This window comes from Cibotium barometz, chromosome 43 (genome assembly GCF_041138505.1).
Source record: "Cibotium barometz isolate CiBa-2024 chromosome 43, ASM4113850v1, whole genome shotgun sequence".
In the NCBI taxonomy this organism is placed as follows: Eukaryota; Viridiplantae; Streptophyta; class Polypodiopsida; order Cyatheales; family Cibotiaceae; genus Cibotium; species Cibotium barometz.
In genome coordinates this window covers 2,340,563-2,358,816 of record NC_141088.1, presented here as the reverse complement: position 1 = coordinate 2,358,816, position 18,254 = coordinate 2,340,563, and the positions used below count along the sequence as shown (strand labels likewise).

Genomic DNA, 18,254 nt, shown 5'->3' with positions numbered 1-18,254 from the left:
ATCTTTTCAGGAGAGATCAGCTTGGCCTATGTGCCAACACAGGACAACCTCGCCGATCTTTTCACAAAGGCGCTTCCTCGTGAGAAGTTCGAAGCTTTCCGCAAAGCTTTGGGCTTGCTCCCCTTTGTGGACTGATCTACTTTGGGCATGGCACTCCCCTATACATGAGTGCCAGCTCTCGTTCACACCATCACTCCCAGGGAAGATTTGTTGCCATATATATATAGGCAGTGATGTGTGTGAACACACTTAGGACCGCCGGGGTACTTTTTTCCTCTTTAGGAGGTTTTTTCCCCCGGCTTGTATATACGCCCATCCTTCTAGGGCTAACTTATCTTTTGTACATTGACACAATCTAATACACTTTGTGTTGTGTGCATTCTTGCTTCTTCTTCTCCAAGCTTTGTGTGCTTTCCTGCAACCCTAATTCCAACAATCAGAGCCTTTGAACATGTTAAGTGGACTTTTAAAACACTTGGTTGAATTGATGTGTCATTTTGTTGACTTTTCACCATCCACCTACATGGCAATCACATCTTGATGGCTAGTCTTTTCATGTGCAATCACATCTTGATGGCAATCACATCTTGATGGCTAGTCTTTTCATGTGCACATATCTTGATAGTGACCTTGATGGTGATGTCGATGATTATCTTAACTTGGTGTAACACTTACTTTACACATGTGCTTCTAGCTACCTCCTCCACAAATGTATATATACGCATTAAGCCTCATGGCTATAATATGTCATTGTTAGACTGCTAGTTGTGTGTGAGATGAACTCTTAAGTTATGTCTAAGAAGAGCCTTTATGCTTGCTTTGCTATTAATGAGATTACCTTCTTATTATCTTTACCTGATAATAGAGAGCAATGAAACAATCAAGCCTTGATGGTGATGTCGATGATTATCTTAACTTGGTGTAACACTTACTTTACACATGTGCTTCTAGCTACCTCCTCCACAAATGTATATATACGCATTAAGCCTCATGGCTATAATATGTCATTGTTAGACTGCTAGTTGTGTGTGAGATGAACTCTTAAGTTATGTCTAAGAAGAGCCTTTATGCTTGCTTTGCTATTAATGAGATTACCTTCTTATTATCTTTACCTGATAATAGAGAGCAATGAAACAATCAACACAACTAACTTATCTATGCTTGAAATTGACAACAAAGAGAGAGAATAAAAGCAATTATAACAAAAAGAGATAATATAAAAGTAATTAGTCTTCTTGAGTAATCTTCACCTACAATAAAAGTAATTATTCTTCTTGAGTAGTCCATATGCTCAATTGTGAATCTCTTGTTCTCATCCATGCAAAATCATAATCATTACTCTTGAAAAAGCAAAAGAATAATCCAGTCTTTCATGGCACAACATTACAAATTCACAAGCCATGTGATATCTTGCATTCTCGAACAATGGTGGGTATTTATGAGAAAGCATACAAACTCTCCTGATGGTGGGTATTTGTGAGAAAGCATACAAACTCCCCTAGTGGGGTTCATTGTTGCATGATGTATGATGACCCCATGATGATGAGGATCTATTACATAACAACTATCTTTGAACATGATAGGATGTCTAAGGGTGATGATGATTGATCTTGAGAAATGCTAACACCATGGATCTAATGTGAGTAGTAATGCCCTCCCCGACCAATCTTGGTAGAGGGTTCAAAACCTTTGCATCTAATATAATAATTAATCTCTCAATCTCTCAGAAAACATGTCTCTAGACTTGTTTTTCTCATTCTCTAATATAATAATTAATCTCTCAATCTCTAATATAATAATTAATCTCTAGACATAACTATGTTTAAACTATGAACCCAATCTCATCCTTGGACATGGAAGTGGAGTGTCTTTGTTGTTGGTCAATGGCATGGAGGTGGAGGGCATGGGAAGTGGTTGGCCATCTGCTAGTGCTAGACCTCCTTAGGCGTGGGTAGGCCAGCATTGATTTTGGGTAAAATTTCCTTCCATTATCGTCTTGCCCACCTCCACCACCAACGGCACCAGGGTAGATTTCTTCTCTCGGAAAAGCTTTGCGACGAGGTATGGAGATTGATAGTTGCAGCTGTTTTCTTTTAGCGCTTGTGGGCGACTGGTTTTTGAACGTCGTAGGGCTCCTTATGCATCGCCCAATCCCAGGAGACCCCTGAAAGACCATAATCTCTTGCTTCGGGGTTGAGCTTTGTATCTCACTCTCATGAAAAGATCCAGCAGCGGCGGCGGCGCTTGTAGAGGCGACATCGCTTTGCTTTTTGCTTTTGCTTTCTGCCAGCCTTCTGGCTGCGCTGCTTTTGCTTTTAGGCTCGTACAGTAGATTGGAATGCACCTCCAGAGGCCTCTCTCGGCCTGCTTTCTGCTTGGATTTCTTGAAGAACTGAGGGGATAGCCTTGGTGAGACCCTTTTGCTGAGGTTTATCTCTTCTTCTTGTTCATAGTACGATGGTGGATAGTTGTGCTCCTGCATCATTGCTTTTACCAATGGTGGGATTGGTACATGGTCTGTGTAGTGGTCAGCTGATGTTTCTGTATTCTCGAAAGAAGCTTGCCTTTTCCTCTTATACCTGCGGCGAGACCGCTCCTTCAAGCGCCTGTTGCTTGCAAAGAGAAGGGATGGGCTCATTGTGTGTGGCAAAGGTGACTCGCTGCTCTCTGCCGCCGCATCAGCTTTAACTGTGTCCATGCACGAAAGATGCTGGGCATGCACATCCGCTGTAGGAGCTGTCATTGCAGATTTCAAGGTTTGTGAGATTGTGAGCTGAGGCCATGCCTGGCGTGAACGAGCATGCATGTCATGGGATGCCATGGATAGCTGACCCGAACTGGACATGTCTGAGCAGTCTTTGGAGAGCTTAGTATCCAGCTTGGCAAAAGCTTCCCGTCTGAAGAGGCCGCGCATAGCATAATGCCGCACCCATAAGGTAGTGAAGATGAAGAGCGGGAACATGACAGCAGCTGGTGTTTTGCTCACTGTAAACAGAACGAAAATGCAGCTTATCTGAGCAGCCGAACACACGCAGAGAGCAGAAATGGATACCCTCCCCTGTGATTTCGATCGTGTTTTGTTGAAGAATGTGCTGATGAAGGTGATTACATTCCAGCTTCCCCAGCTCTGGCAAGCCAGCTGCAACAAAGTGTCCCAATTAGAAGATTTTTCGGTAAGTTTGCACCAAGTGTGCATGTGGGTTCATGCAAATGCTATGGGTTATCCCTCTAAATGCTTGCCCATTTGTGTCCAATCCAGCTTGTACATGCATGTTGCCCTACATTAAGGGGATGGTTCTACCTGCAAGAGTAGACCGGTCAATACAGCCGATGGGATTTCCTTAACAACCCACTTGATAGGGGGGAAAAGAAATGCAGCTGAGAGTATTGATGCCCCCAGGCTGGAAATCCTTTGCACTGCTACCTTGGAAACCAGTCCTCGTTGGTCCTCCATATCCGAATACGCATGGAGCTTTAGTGTAAGGGCTCTCACATGGACACGGCTCTGCATGGATGGCAAGTTCTGTCTTGTTTAGATCTGAAAGGTCCTTCATGCCTTAGTGCTTCAAGGGCACACGTAACATAATCATGACAAGAAGCGTCGAAAGTTACCTGATATAGCATTCCACAAGTGTAAGGCAGGCCAAAGAGGCTGCAAACAAAAGTGAGGAAGGCCACAATGCAAAGATCCCACTTTTCGGAGCTCTTGTCAAGAAGGGTCGATCCAGCCTTCTCCTACACAAGCAAGCAGGCCACGACCATTAGCATTTCAGCTGGGATTAAAAAAGATGTTGATTGCAGTAACTCTACATGATTTACCTGAAGCAATGCAGTTGTGGCATTCTGATATATAAAGATCATTCCTGCAAGCATTATCCCTGGAATGACTGCCAGTAGAATGGCCCAAAAGGGTAAGACTCTCAAACTGATATATCCTAGCCTGGTGGTTTGGTCTGTGTGGTACCCAGATTCTGGAAGACTGACCTGTGAAATGTGAGCTTGAGTCAACTTGGGCAAATGTGGAACAGCTGCAAAACAAAGCAAACAAAGTTGAGCCTGCGCCCACTATCATTTCAATGTTGAAAACTAAGGAGTGACACCACAGAAACCAACCTGTGAAGAGCAGCAAGACAAGCAGTGGGCCGTAGTCTGCCACGGCATCACGAGTTTGACGATGGAAAGCATGCCATTGCCGGGCGTTCTCCAGCAATGAAGCCACAAAGAAAGTGGTGGTAGCAAGCCACAAGGACAAGAGAGCTGAATCTAGGGCAATGGCTTGGGAAGTGAACATGTGCCTCAATTGCTCGAGTGCTCCCCAGAGGAAAGTGAGCCTGATGAAGATGCACATGACTCCCCAGCTGAAGAGGGTCACATGGGCCATCAATTTGGATGCATTGGACATGGCGAGAAGTAGCAAAACCAAAGAACCCCACACTCCAATCCATCCCGTCCAGGTAACTGCATCCACTCCTAGGTGCTGAGCTGAGGTTGAAATGGCCACAATGAAGATGAGAGACGGAGAGCTTGGCCCAACAATGAGAATGGCTCGCCCTCCTAGTAGCTGAAACAAGCAGCCACACACGGCATTGGCAAGCACTGTCTCTACAATCCCCCATTTCCTGGCTGTTTTCTGCTCCAACCATGTTCCCAACACTAAACACCATACCAGATTTGAGCACGTGACACGGCTGCACGCCTCCATTACCGTCCACTTAGACTGCATAGAAATCCCATCCTTCCACTGTTGCCCATAGTCTTTGAGCTTCTGTTTTATAAGGTGAGCTGCTGAATTTCTTGAAGGCAAACTTGACACGATCTCGGCCTTCTCGTCTTCTTCGTTTGCCTGCTCCCACACCGAGCTCACGATCCTGTTGCAGCTATCGGAATTGGAGCCAACTGATGGCCGGTTCATTGAACTCACTGTTGCCCCCCCTTTCTTCTTGTCAAGCCAAGCTGTGTCCAGTTTCTGCTGTTTTTCTGATGCTCTCAGATGGACATGCACAACTCTCTTACACAGAGGAGGCTCTTCTAAACCTTGTGTTTCTGGTGATGTGGGTTGTGATTGAAGGATTGGGGGGAAGATGGTGGCGGTACTGCTTTTCGAGCGGCTTGTACCGACACCCGCGTTATGCTCCAAGTCCACATCTCTCTCTCTGAGACACATGGTCTTGTCCATCTCAAAAATGCTCCAATGAAAAGCTTGCAAAACTCTCCTACACACTAGGTTACTAGTAGGAGCTAATCAATTAGTGAGTAAGAGCTAATCAATGGCAATTATATGAATAAATGGGCTTCATTGTAGGCAAAATGGTGATGATGGTGGGTTTTGCATGGATCGAAAGTATAACTAGCAAAGGTTACTGAAGTATAACACGCTTGAGCAGCAACGGATCTCAAGCGTGAAGAATTGTGTGGGTAGAGTAGTAGAACGAAGGAGAGCAGGCAAGAGGACCCAAAACTTTGTAGAAAAACCCAACTTTGAGGAGGAAAATTTTGAATTAAATAAACAAAAAGGCACTTTGAAACACCCCAAAAAGTGTTTTATAATATATGGTAAAGGTACTGTAGTGCTTTTATGTATATATATGTATGTATATGTAGGCAACATCTGCATATTTTTCTGTCCTTTGAATTCCTGTTACATAGACTGCATAAACTTAACGGTAACAATCTTTGTTTATAACCTTTAATTATTGAATCCATTAGGGTTGTCACCCTCAAGGAGCTCTTTTTGAACCCATAGGGGGTCCTTTGAAAGAGAAAGCTTAGACTAGCGCAGATGAATTTGCTGGTTTTAATAAATAACTTGAACTGATGGACAAACAAAGAGGTCCTTTAATCTCATTGATCCATCATCCGATATTTGATTTATCATTTAAGTAACTAACTACAGCCTGCTTGTTGCATAAAGGAAGCAGTTGTCTATACACTAGGAGGAACCAGCTGTATGCTACCTAGTACCCAGAGAGAGAGAGAGAGAGAGAGAGAGAGAGGGGGGGGGGGAGAGCTCAGAGAGGGTGCACAGTGCATACACACACACGCTCGGGGGGGGGAGAGCTCAGAGAGGGTGCACAGTGCATACACACACACACGCTCTCTCTCTCTCTCTCTCTCTCTCCCTCTCTCTCTGACTAAGGGGATGTGCAGCATTAGTACATACACATACCCCATATCCCAACCCAAAAAGCGTGCCTTCTTTTACAGTCACTAGACTGACTCTTCAATTGTACAAAGAAGAGCAAGGCCGAAAAAATGAAAAATCTGGCGAGTTCCCAATGCTGCTACTGATTAAGACCACATGAGAAGGTGATCGTTAGCCTGTCACTATCATAGTCTGTCCGGGAGGCGAGCCTAGAAAGTCGTATGTGAATAAACTCTACACAACCGACACACACACACACTCTCTTTTTCACATCACACAGACACACACACACTCTTTTGCTTCACACACACACACACACACACCCCTTTTGCTTACAAGTCAAGCAACACATAATGGCCTTTTCCTTTTCCTTTTGCACCTCCGTGACCACCTTTTATTACTAGACTTTAGTTTATGAGCGCCCACTACACTTCCGTGACACAATCTATCTAGCCCTGTACGCCCACAAGTGTATCCTTCTACTTAATATATCAATATCTTTTTCACAATAACTCCCATGCACGTTTGATTTTGGATGGGCACCCTTGCCCTTCAAAACTCACGAGTTTGGTGAAATAAAGCAAGTTTCTTTTAAAATTTTGTAAGTATTTTACGACCAAAATGCTCAAAAATGAGTGTGACGTTCGTGAAAAAAGCAACTATGCCCCTATGAAAAAACAACATTCGCTTGATATAAGGAAGGGAGTGAGTGTTTCAGTCCTCTTTGTTTCTTATACATACCAAATCATTATTCTTTTTTCAATTTGGTTCTTCTTCTCTCTCTAAATCCTCTTGTCCCTAGTCCCACTCTCCTACCTTCTTTGCATTTGCCTTTTCTTCTTTGACCCCAAAAAATATGTGCCCCTTTTTTTTTCATTCATCCCTTCTATCTCTTCCGTTTACATTCACTTCATCCTCTTTTGCTCCTTCCTTTGCTTGCCATGCCACGTAGTGTGCTTGAGAGCATAAAGTCCCACTTAGGCAAACTTTTCACCTTGCCTTCTTATGCAAGACATTGTGCGGAACGAGGTAGAGGGTAATTTTTTCCAAAAGAGTATGTGAACTCTTCTATGCTATAAACTACATAAGACACCCCCAAATTAGGGAAGTTGTTAAGCAAAGCTCTTGGGGTCAATGATCAAGCGATCGAAGGGCGAGGATTTATTTTGTAACTTTTATCTTTTTTTTTTGGGATTGGGGTAGATATATTTTGATTAGCATTATTGTTTGTGTAAGTATAGTTATTGTTTGTAAATAAAAAAGTCAATCATTAAGGGATCCAAAAGTGGAGGTTTATTTTTACAATTTTGTTCTTGAAAGCTCTTGGATTTAGTGCTGATATGTTTTGATTCACATTTAGTGTTTGTGTAAGTGTAATTATTGTTTATAAATACTACATAGTGGCATAGTGGCAAAATATCTTTTTGCAACTTAGCCACACACGAGGCAAGGTTGAGGAAAAAGGGAGTTGCCTTTGGGGTGCTTGAATGAGACCCGCTCCTGTGTCAAACCATCTTTAGAACAATGGGCATGTTTCCAATTTGAAGGGGGTTCTTTTTTAGTTTGGATCAAGCTGTTAACTATCCGTTGTTGGTAATATGGTTTGACCCGCCCAAGTCACCCGTAAGATGCTTTGCTATCTTACCCGTGCGAACATGCACTTATCTTTTGTAAGTCATCGTCGCGCTAAAACATATAGAGCGGCCTTATGCTCTTGTGCTTAATGTCAAACAGAGAAAGTCTAAAGACGTAGTGTACATACAAATTCCAAGGAAAATTCTTGTCCTTCACAATTATTGTCTAATAATACTTGCACGCCAATCCTGTCTCACAGACTTAGTTCCTAGATTTTCGTGTCCTAAGTAAGCTTATTTCATCCAAGGGAAGTACGTGAGCTGAGTTCATAAAAAATAATGTGAGCTTGCAGATCATGTTTGCACGCAAGAACTTGCGTACATGAACCCAGAGATGTGAACTTGGACACTTGAGCCTAGAGGCGTGAGTCTAGAGGTGTGAGCCTGCATACATGAGCCTAGAGACATGAGTCTAGAGGCATGAACCTAATTCTAGAGGCATGAACCTAATTCTAGAGGCATGAGCCTGCATGTGTGAGCCTAAAAACATGAGTCGAGAGGCTTGATCTTGAATACGTGAGCCTAGAGACATGAGTCTATAGGCATGAACCTAGACACATGAACTTGTTACATGAGCTGTAGTCGTGAGCTTAGACACGTGAGCTTGGAGACATGAACATGTAGACGTGAGGCTAGAATTTAAAAAAAAAACTCTCTAAAACCATTTTTAGACCCGTGTACTGAAACACTAAGAACCTTTGATGGAACCCGATCTAGAGTAATTATTGAGAATGACAATACATTCAACTGTAGTGCATCAAATCACATAGCCTCAAACCCACCAAGCCTTTGATCCTAGCAAATGACTAGCACTCAGGAGAGTGCTTCCTTGTTAAGAATTCCTTGTTAAGAAGGCCAGACTCCTTCGGATCCACCTCTAGCCAAGGAGATTTCGAAAGAAATGCAACCAAACACAACACATACGTGAGAGAAAAGACAACGGAACACCTAGAAACAGGAGCTACCCATGGTCCTTCGAGCTTTGGATACTCTTCCATAGAAGCTTGGGAGGACAAGGTTTACATGGTTGGACGGTGCCAAAATCACATCCTTATTCGTGCGCTTGATGCATTTAAAATAGAATTAACTATGGAAATTGCTCACCTTGACCTAGAGTTCACCTTAGAAACCAAAGAGTACCATAGCTAACCAAGGAAAGTACGATGTCCATGAAAAGACCTTCCATCATTTAGCTAGAAGCCTACCCATGAGCAAAGATCTGCCACAAGCAAGATGTCAGAATACGCAGCGGAGATGATGACCAAATCTGGGAACACAAGAGCAAAAACACAGGCAGAAAAATAGCAAAAGAGAGAGAGAGAGAGAGATGTAGGCGTGTAACTCTGCTCTATATACACAAGAAGATCCTGAGAAATGATACAAATGAGGTATGGGGGCTGAGGACCTATATATACCCCCCTAGAGGGCAGTCGGCAGCATAAGGAAAAGCCCACGACTGCATAAATGCAGTTGGCCAGCAATCTGGTGCCCAAAACTGATCAAAAAATAGTTGGCCAGCAGTAAGAGTGTCCACGACTGATAAACACCCAGTCGGCCAGCACTGTACTGCTTTTGGCACCTCCTGGCAGCCCTCCCAAGCCTCAGAAAAATGGAAAAAAATAGGGAAAAAATGCGGAGAGTGGGGAAAAATGGGAAAACACCTCATAAGGGCGGGCACACCCACAACAAAGGCCCTGGTGTATAAAACTAGACAGGAGATGACTTCTAACACCCCCTCTCAGCTCCTGGCTGTGTAACCAACCACTGGGAGCTGGGGTGCCGCCTAAGCAAATCCTGAGAGCGACTTCGTGAAGAGGTCCACCGTACGGTCCTCCGTCAAACAGAACTCCAGCAAGATGTCATCTCAGCAACGTTCACGAACAAAGTGCCTCTGGTGGATGACCATGGGTTCCTCCAATGGAAGCGCAAACCTGCAATGTAACCTCCTTCTGCGCTCCGTAAAACTGCTCCTGGGCCATAAGTAGATCTCCTCGTGTCCGGATCTCCTCCCCAAACCAAGTCACTCCACCCGTGGAGTCGGACTCCATCCAACAATCCCCCTCCTGTGTACAAGAGTCCATGATCCTTCGCATGCTGTAGAAACCACAGGAAACGCAATCCTGCCTCACAAAGAGACATCTGCAACCATGAGCTCTACTGCCTCATCAAGAAGCTCCCGTCCAATCCGATGTCCATCAACCAGATCAATGAACCATACAGCTTCTGAGTCACAGAGACATCACACTGCTCACAAGGATCAACACCTGTTACGGTGCATAAACAAGTCTTGGAAACCTGATGAAACCTGTCAACCACCCCCTCTGAATCCAGAACCACAAAGCCTGGAGAAACCACCTCCTTCTGCAAGTAAGCACCTGCCACCTGCCTGGCTTTCCGAAAGGTCCCCGTGGAAAGAACATCCTCAACAACTGGAAGTTCTATGTCCCGAACACTACGAGACATCAGAGCATAAGTGACCTGTTCAGCTTCCTCCTTTGACTCACGAACACAAGAACTACCAACATCAGTACTGGAAAGTTCCTGCCAACTGCTGCCATCTACTGGCAAGCTATCCACCACTTGGTCTCGAAAAGCCCGCACCTGTAGCGTATCCACACTTGAGTAGCCATTACCAGACTGGCACCCATCACAATCCTAAGGACCTGGGAGAGAGAGTGCTGAAAGCCTGTAAACTCCATTCTCCACTCCACCTTCCCAAACCACTTGGCCTGTTGCTTTGTCTCGGAGAGCAACAACATCAAACTCCACCCGTACGCCAGTCTTGCAAACCTGATGCACTGACAACATATGAAAACCAAGTGCCGGAACATACAACACGTGGGAGGAATGCTTCCCCCCTCTGCCATCGGGAACTATCTCCATCCTGCCCTCACTGGTGAACTGGGATAGTGGATGTATCACTAGTAAGAATATGACCAGAAAGCTTGCAGAGATCATGTAAACCGGAACGGGAAGGAGTCATGTGCCTGGAAGCACCACTATCGAGAATCCACTCCCGAGTATCCGTTGTTGCGGAGAGTCCTCCAATCTCCTCCCTGCCTGAAGAAAATGAAGCATCGGTGTCACCATCACCTCTTGGTGCACAAAAGCCAGAGTCTTCATGATTGCTGAGGAGTCTTCACCCTTCTCGATCTTCCGCTTGGGACACTGCCTGTAGTAGTGGCCTTTCTCGCCACAATCATTACAGGTCCTCTCTGCCTTTAGCTTCTCGCAGTCAGCGTCGGACATCTTCTCAGAAGACTTCTCCGATGAAGCCTTCCCTTTGTTCGAGTTACGGCCTTTCGACTATTGGCCAGTAAAGGCCTCCGAACCTCCACCCTGAGGAGGGTTCGTAAATCGTTCCTCCTGGTCCAGGACCATGGGCACAAGCTCCTCCCACGTGATGATGCTGAGCCTGCCAATCAAAGACGAGTAAAATGCTGAGTACGAAGAGGGCAAATGTGACAGCAACGTGATGGCCATGTCCTCTGACGATATCTCCTTCCCAGCTTGGAGAACTTGCTGAAGAGCTTGCAGCTTGTTAATATGCTCCTGCATCGTCGACGACTTTGCAGGACTCATAACCCGCATCTGTACTTCCAAGGAAATCCTCTTCATGGGCGATACCCTGTTGTAAAGTGAGGCCAAATGCTACCATATACCTCTGGCCAGCGTCATGTGCTTTACATGATTAATTACCTGTGGTGTGCAATTGAGGAAAATAAATGAACAGACCCTGGCGTTGACGCGATCCCACATCTACGTCTGGGCCTCCCAGTCCTTTCGGGTTGACGGTAACTCCCCTTCCTCTACTTCCGACCGTGGAACACCAACAACGACGAAATCGACGAGGTCGTAAGACTCCAAAACGGATTCCATCATCACCTTCCATATGCCGTAGTTGCTCCCGTCCAACTGACGGTCCACCGGGAACGTGGGGAGTGTCGGGATCTTCACATGTCTCTCGGCCATCTCATACAGATCTGCCATCGCGGGGATGTACTCTGAAAAGGGTGGGTAGGTGGGAACAAAGAAGAACTGATACCTGCAAGTGGCTGTCCAGCAAATCAGCCCGCCTTCCTCTTGCTTCTCCTCTTCTCGAACAGTCCAGAACAGTCCACCAATCAGCCACAAAACAGCCCCCTCTTGCTCACACAAATCCCAAGACCTATCTAGAGCCTAGGGCTCTGATACCATGTCAGAATACGCAGCGGAGATGATGACCAAATCTGGAAACACAAGAGCAAAAACGCAGGCAGAAAAATAGCGAGAGAGAGAGAGAGAGAGAGAGAGAGAGAGAGAGAGAGAGAGAGAGAGAGAGAGAGAGAGATGTAGGCGTGTAACTCTGCTCTATATACACAAGAAGATCTCGAGAAATGATACAAACAAGGTATAGGGGCTGAGGACCTATATATACCCCCCTAGAGGGCAGTCGGCTAGCATAAGGAAAAGCTCGTGACTGATAAAAAGGTCCACGACTGCATAAATGCAGTCGGCCAGCAATCTGGTGCCCAAAACTGATCAAAAAACAGTCGGCCAGTAGAAGCAAGAGTGTCCACGACTGATAAACACCCAGTCGGCCAGCACTGTACTGCTCTTGGCACCCTCTGGCAGCCCTCCCAAGCCGCAGAAAAATGGAAAAAAATAGGGGAAAAATGCGGAGAGTGGGGAAAAATGGGAAAACACCTCATAAGGGTGGGCACACCCACAACAAAGGCCCTGGTGTATAAAACTAGACAGGAGATGACTTCTAACACAAGAGCCCCATGCAAGCCCCATGCAACATAGTTTGACCCAAGACCTAGAACATTAAGGCTTCTATGACAAGAACCCTTCTGTTTGGGTCATAAAAACCTTGTGGACCACACCCAAATCTCCAAAGCCTAAGAGAATCAAGCGGTGGCCTTGATGTTTGAGCCCAATAACATTGGGTCCCAATCAAGTTGCTAGGGGTACAAGGCTTCTATGGTGATGGGAACTCTTACATTTGGGCTTCAAGTTAAAAAAACCTACACCACAAGAATCTAGAACCATGCCATCAAAACGGTAAACTAAAGATGGGATGAAGACCAAAAGCTATGCCTCTGATGCCAACCCCAAAACAAGAATGAAGAACTGTGGGTTCCACCTCGACCTATGTGCCAATTTGAGTACTTGGACACCAAGCAGTTGTTAATTCCATTTTGGATTAACAAACATGATCCTCCAATTGAGGACATTAAAATAAGTGTCATGAAACGGCACTATAAAAGTTGTACATTATGAGATATTGGCTACCCAAGGCCTAGTTAAGTAAGTTTTGGGTGCCCAAGTGTGCATAAGGGCCAAATGTATATAAGACATTTTCTCATAATGAAAAGACACAATCCCCTTTGTGCTACAGAGAGCTCTTCCTTGTGTCTTGAGAGAGATTGAGAGAGAGAGAGAGAGAGAATTCTAGCATTTTTCCTCTTCTATACTTGTATGATTCATGCTTGTGTGGGAGAGTGAGAGAGAGTGATTGCCTTATGCGATGGTGTGAGCGACTTTACACTGACAACGTGGAGGTGGAGCTTGGAGGTTGGAGCTTAACAAGTGAGCTTGGAGGCCTCAAGGGACTCAAGCTCGAAGCATTGGTACTATGATAGTTGTGATCTATTTCTCATCCTTTAGGTGAATGCATTGAGTTCCCTCTTGGAGGTGTGGTATCCCATAACATTTTTGGTGCTGCTGTTGCTGGGGAAACACCTTTGTTTCTTTCGTCCTCTTGGAGTTTCAGCTCCCATTGCATAAGATTCATGATTGCCCTTGCATTATGGTAGTGCATTGTGTAGAAAATGAATGGATAAGATTTGTGTGGAAGTAAGAGATCGTGTGAAATTGGTTGTGATTGTTGTGTATGTGTGTGGTGGAGTGGTCTTAGAACAGAGCTTCACTGTTTTTTCTTGTTAATTTTGATATTTGCATCATGGAAGCATCAACGTGTGAATGAACAGGTTGGTGTTCTGTTTTTTTCTTTTTCAAAATTTGACAAAAATAAAAAACATAAGGAGCCATTGACTGTGCCGTAAACTTGTATTCCACTCCTTAGGCGTGGCACAATCAATTTGGGATCCGTTGGATAAGTATTTTGCACCCAAAAACATAACATTTGACGCGGGAAGTTTCCACGTGAAGTTGTAGAAAAACACTCATGCCATGAACTTTTTCTGCACCTTCACGCTGCGAATCGCTCCCGACATCACCGTTGCAATGAACACCGCAAATCATGGGATTGCCTTTCCAAAAATAGGTAACCTTATCCTCACACCTCTGACGCCACGAAGTCTGACAAGAATTTGAACACGTGAAAGTTCAAAAAAACGTTCACGCCGTGAACTTTTTCAGAACCCTTCACGGCATGAGCCAATTAGAAAACCTTAATGGCGTGAACCCTTTTTTGTTCACGACGTGAACTTTTTTTGCAAACTCACGGTCTAGTCCAAACCAACGAACAACCAGGCAAAGGCCACGAAGGTTAGTGAAAAGGAAGGGACGCCTACAACAAGGAAGAGGGGTTCTGATCCTAAACGTAAAATTTTTTGAACACGTGAAAGTTCAAAAAACCGTTCACGCCATGAACTATTCTCTGCAATCTCAGAGCCTCAGAAACAGAGCGATAGAATCGGATCAAAATTAAATTGGGTCAACAAGTAACTTATAAAATCATACATACATGCACTTCAGATCTGGAAAACTCATCGGAGACGATCTTATATACCTGGCGATAGTGTATCGAATCACCCAGGATCTTCCTATCAAAAAAGTGTGGGTTCAGCAAGCACACACAAGTGTCTTAAAAGGAACCTGACCACCGTTGAAACTAGTAGTGAAGAATCCATGGAAGAAGGGTTGAGGTACTCTGGGTTTGGGGAAGAGGAGAAACCACCCTCCCCAACCCGGTCGAGTGGTATCATTGATATCGCCCGAGGAATTTTTGGTCTCCAAACCAGTCATGACGAAGAAGCACAATCTGCGGGCATGGGTCTGTCAACCAGTGCTGGACTCGGTCCACGACAAGAAGTGCCCATCCAAACATCGAATTCTAGGCTGTCAAACACAGGCACCCCTTGAATGAGACGGGACATGGAAAGTGCGGCCAGGAAGGGTCAAATATTTTTCCCCACCTCGGAGGAAGTAGAGTTAGATCTCAGAAGGAGTGAGGTGGAACGATAGCTATGAGAGTTGAGCTTAAGGAAATAAGAGCTTGATACTCGAAGGGTGAGAGTTGAGCAAAAGGAAACATGAAGTTTAAACCTACTCCAATCATGGGGTAAGGAATCGGAATTGGTCATGGGAAGAAGTGAGGGAGAAATTCCAAACTTAGAACCCATAAATGAGGAGCCCAGAGCTAAGGAAAGGTTTAAAACCATGGAAGAAGAGGATAACCTAGCAAGAGTAGCGGGCAAAGTGGAGGACCGTTTGTACACCGAAAAAGATATTGAGCAGATGATCAATCATCCTACATTCCAACAAGACATGGAACTTCTAATTCTGCAAAGGCGTACGGAGGAAACTAATGATGAGCCACTCCAAGGTATAGCGGGGCAGGACCATCCCATGGACCGAAGATACCTAGAAGAGCCAATACAGGAAGGGGACGAGGTTTAGGAAGGGGGGAGAAATTCCTCAAAGGCCAAGGATGGATCCAACCATTAACCTTAATGCAGCCACAAGGGCTAAATATGGTGACAGTGATAGGCCAAGGAATGGTTAGAGAACTAGGCAGTGCTCTAGAATCCCGACCCTCCCAAATGAAGCCACATATCATTTCCAAACTCGTCCAAAAATTCTCTGGGGATGATGGAGATCCTATATCCAAACATGTAGAGATTTTTGAATCCACATGTGAAACCTGCGGGCATGTCAGTGTGACGTGAAACAATGATTCATGCTTTCTCACTGACCCTGGAAGGGAAAGCGCATCAGTGGTTCCAAACCCTCAAGCCCGAGGATAAGGTTAACTTCACAAGACTCAAGAATGTGTTTGTGCCCAGCTTTTCCCAAAGTGGTGACAGATGGAGCCCTGTGGCACAGTTACATAATATCAAACAAAAGGAAGTTGAGTCGATGAGAGATTGTGTGTCCCGACTTAAGCACTTAAATTCAAGGTGAAAAACTATGGGAGAGGTTAACTGACAATCAATTATTGCCTTGCTTTCGGAGAGGGGTTAGAGACCACAAGATGTATGATTATCTAGTACTAGCCCGACCCGCTACTCTTGATGCATGCTGCAAACTGGCAATTGAATATGAAGATAATATGTTGGAATTGCCGCAAACTGGAAGATGTCAGAACATCTTCAGCAACTACGACTTCACGTGTCTCGAGTCACCAAAGAAATTGGAACTCGGAGCAAGCAAGTCGGAAACATGACTATGGACAAGCTCAGCAATGCTATATTAGAGAAATTGAAAGTAAAGGAGGGAAGAGAAACATTTAGGCATGGACATAATCATCTTTACCCCCGTAGAGGGAATTGGTGTGGTGCTCTATGTGCAGATTGAGTCACACTACCACCGAATGTCCACAATTAAGAGCAAGACCATTACACTATTGTGTCCACTGTGTAAAATTAGGGAATCATGACACTTCAATGTGTAGATATCCAAGATTCCAAAATGTTGCATAACTACCAGCACTTAGAACTCCATTGGCTTTACCTGTACCACCTGTATAGATCATTGCTACTGCAGGGACAAACCAACTCTTTCTACTTACCTAGGGGGATGTTCTGGTGGGTACGACGCTTCACCTCTGCCACCACCAGTTCTACCACCACAATCACCACAATCACCGCCGCGCAGGCTAAAATCAATCAAGTAGTGATTGAAGAGCCGTCAGAAAATGTTGATATGGTGCATGAAGTAGAACTTAGTGGAGAGTACTATGAGGAAATGACGGAGGTCACGCCTAAATTCTATGTCCTACAGAATAACACGCCAGTACTCGTGTTTCAAACCACGGTATAGTGGAAGGACAAGGACATGAACTCAAACTTGAGAAGAGGACTGCTACAATGTTTTGGTTGTGGAGGGCCGCATCGAGTCGCGCTAGTACCCAAACAAGAATATGGTTCATACGCGCCAACCCCAATAAGTGGCTGCTATGCCGAATGACATGCCAGTACTCACTTGTACTAAATGTGGGATTGATCATTTGATCAAGGGTTTTCCATACCGCACAAGTGGTTCGACTTCTACTGCCAAACCATTAGTATGTAACTTGGAAATATCACACCACTAAAGGTCCTGACTAGAGATCAAGCTCAATTAGGAGACAAGGGAAAGAACCGAGCAGATGCGACTATTTCAAAAATTGGCCGCCGCAAGAGAACAGTGAAAAAAGTGGGTAAGGGTGACACAAGGGTTACAATCCAAGATGGATCCGAAGAAGATACAATCGACACCGGATCCACCCAATCGAGAGAAGAGGGGGATCAACAAAGGATCAATCACAAGGGGCCGAAACTAGACGAGCAAAGGGAGAAACCAACAACTCCTAAAGGAGTCATTGAATACCCCAATGCTGACGACGAGGAAATAAGAAAACTCAAAGACGCCAGGGCCTTAGTCAAAGAATGCCAACGGCTTCATGAAGCCAAACTAAGGGCTAACCGGGTCAGGGATACAATTTATCCACAAAATGAGCCAACCAAGGAAAGGGAATTGGACGTGCCTACTTCAATTCCAGAAGAATTAGAAGAGGGATCCCAAACAAACACAATGTCCAGAATGTTTGAGGAAATGTGTTGGGGGAGTCCATCCATTCCTTCCCTATGGATGAATGCGAGTCACACACCTGGGGAGAACCCTCAATCTCCAAAGAACCCCTAGAGACATAGGAAGCCTCATGGCTATACTGTCCACGCCTGTACAAATGCCGTTAAATTTGCAGCAATGTGATGAGCTATGGTGGAACAAATGCACGAATCAACATTATTAGAGATTAGATGATAATTAAGATGTGATTATTGAGCCAACCAAGGAAAGGGAATTGAACGTGCCTACTCCAATTCTAAAAGAATTAGAAGAGGGATCCCAAGAAAACACAATGTCCAAAATGTTTGAGGAAAATGTGTTGGGGGAGTCCATCCATTCCTTCCCTATGGATGAATGCGAGTCACACACCTGGGGAGAACCCTCAATCTCTAAAGAACCCCCCAGACATAGGAAGTCTCATGGCTATAATGTCCACGCCTGTACAAATACTGTTAAATTTGTAGCAATGTGATGAGCTATGGTGGAACAAATGCAAGAATCAACGACATTAGCAAAGAGATTAGATAATAATTAAGATGTGATTATTGAGCAATTAACCGATAGCTTAATGTAGGCATGGATAATTAAAAACCAGCAAATTCTCATTAGGCCAATGCCTCAACTTATAGAGTTTACATCCAAGCATCTAATCATCCCATTGATCTCTCCTTGATTCACTCTACCTCTTTTGCTTGATT

The 18,254-nt window shown here is 44.7% G+C and overlaps 1 protein-coding gene across 1 annotated transcript; it reads right to left on the bottom strand.

Moving 5' to 3' along the window:
- Nucleotides 1-1,390: 1,390 nt before the first annotated feature.
- On the bottom strand, nt 1,391-5,468 carry LOC147613416 (uncharacterized). Its single transcript, XM_086781349.1, has 5 exons — nt 4,114-5,468; nt 3,820-4,028; nt 3,613-3,735; nt 3,302-3,505; nt 1,391-3,139 (listed from the first exon to the last, which is right to left on the bottom strand). Exons 1-5 carry the CDS (start codon nt 5,174-5,176, stop codon nt 1,823-1,825), a joined length of 2,916 nt encoding a protein of 971 aa, XP_086637475.1. The 5' UTR covers nt 5,177-5,468; the 3' UTR covers nt 1,391-1,822.
- Between the last annotated feature and the right edge of the window lie 12,786 nt (nt 5,469-18,254).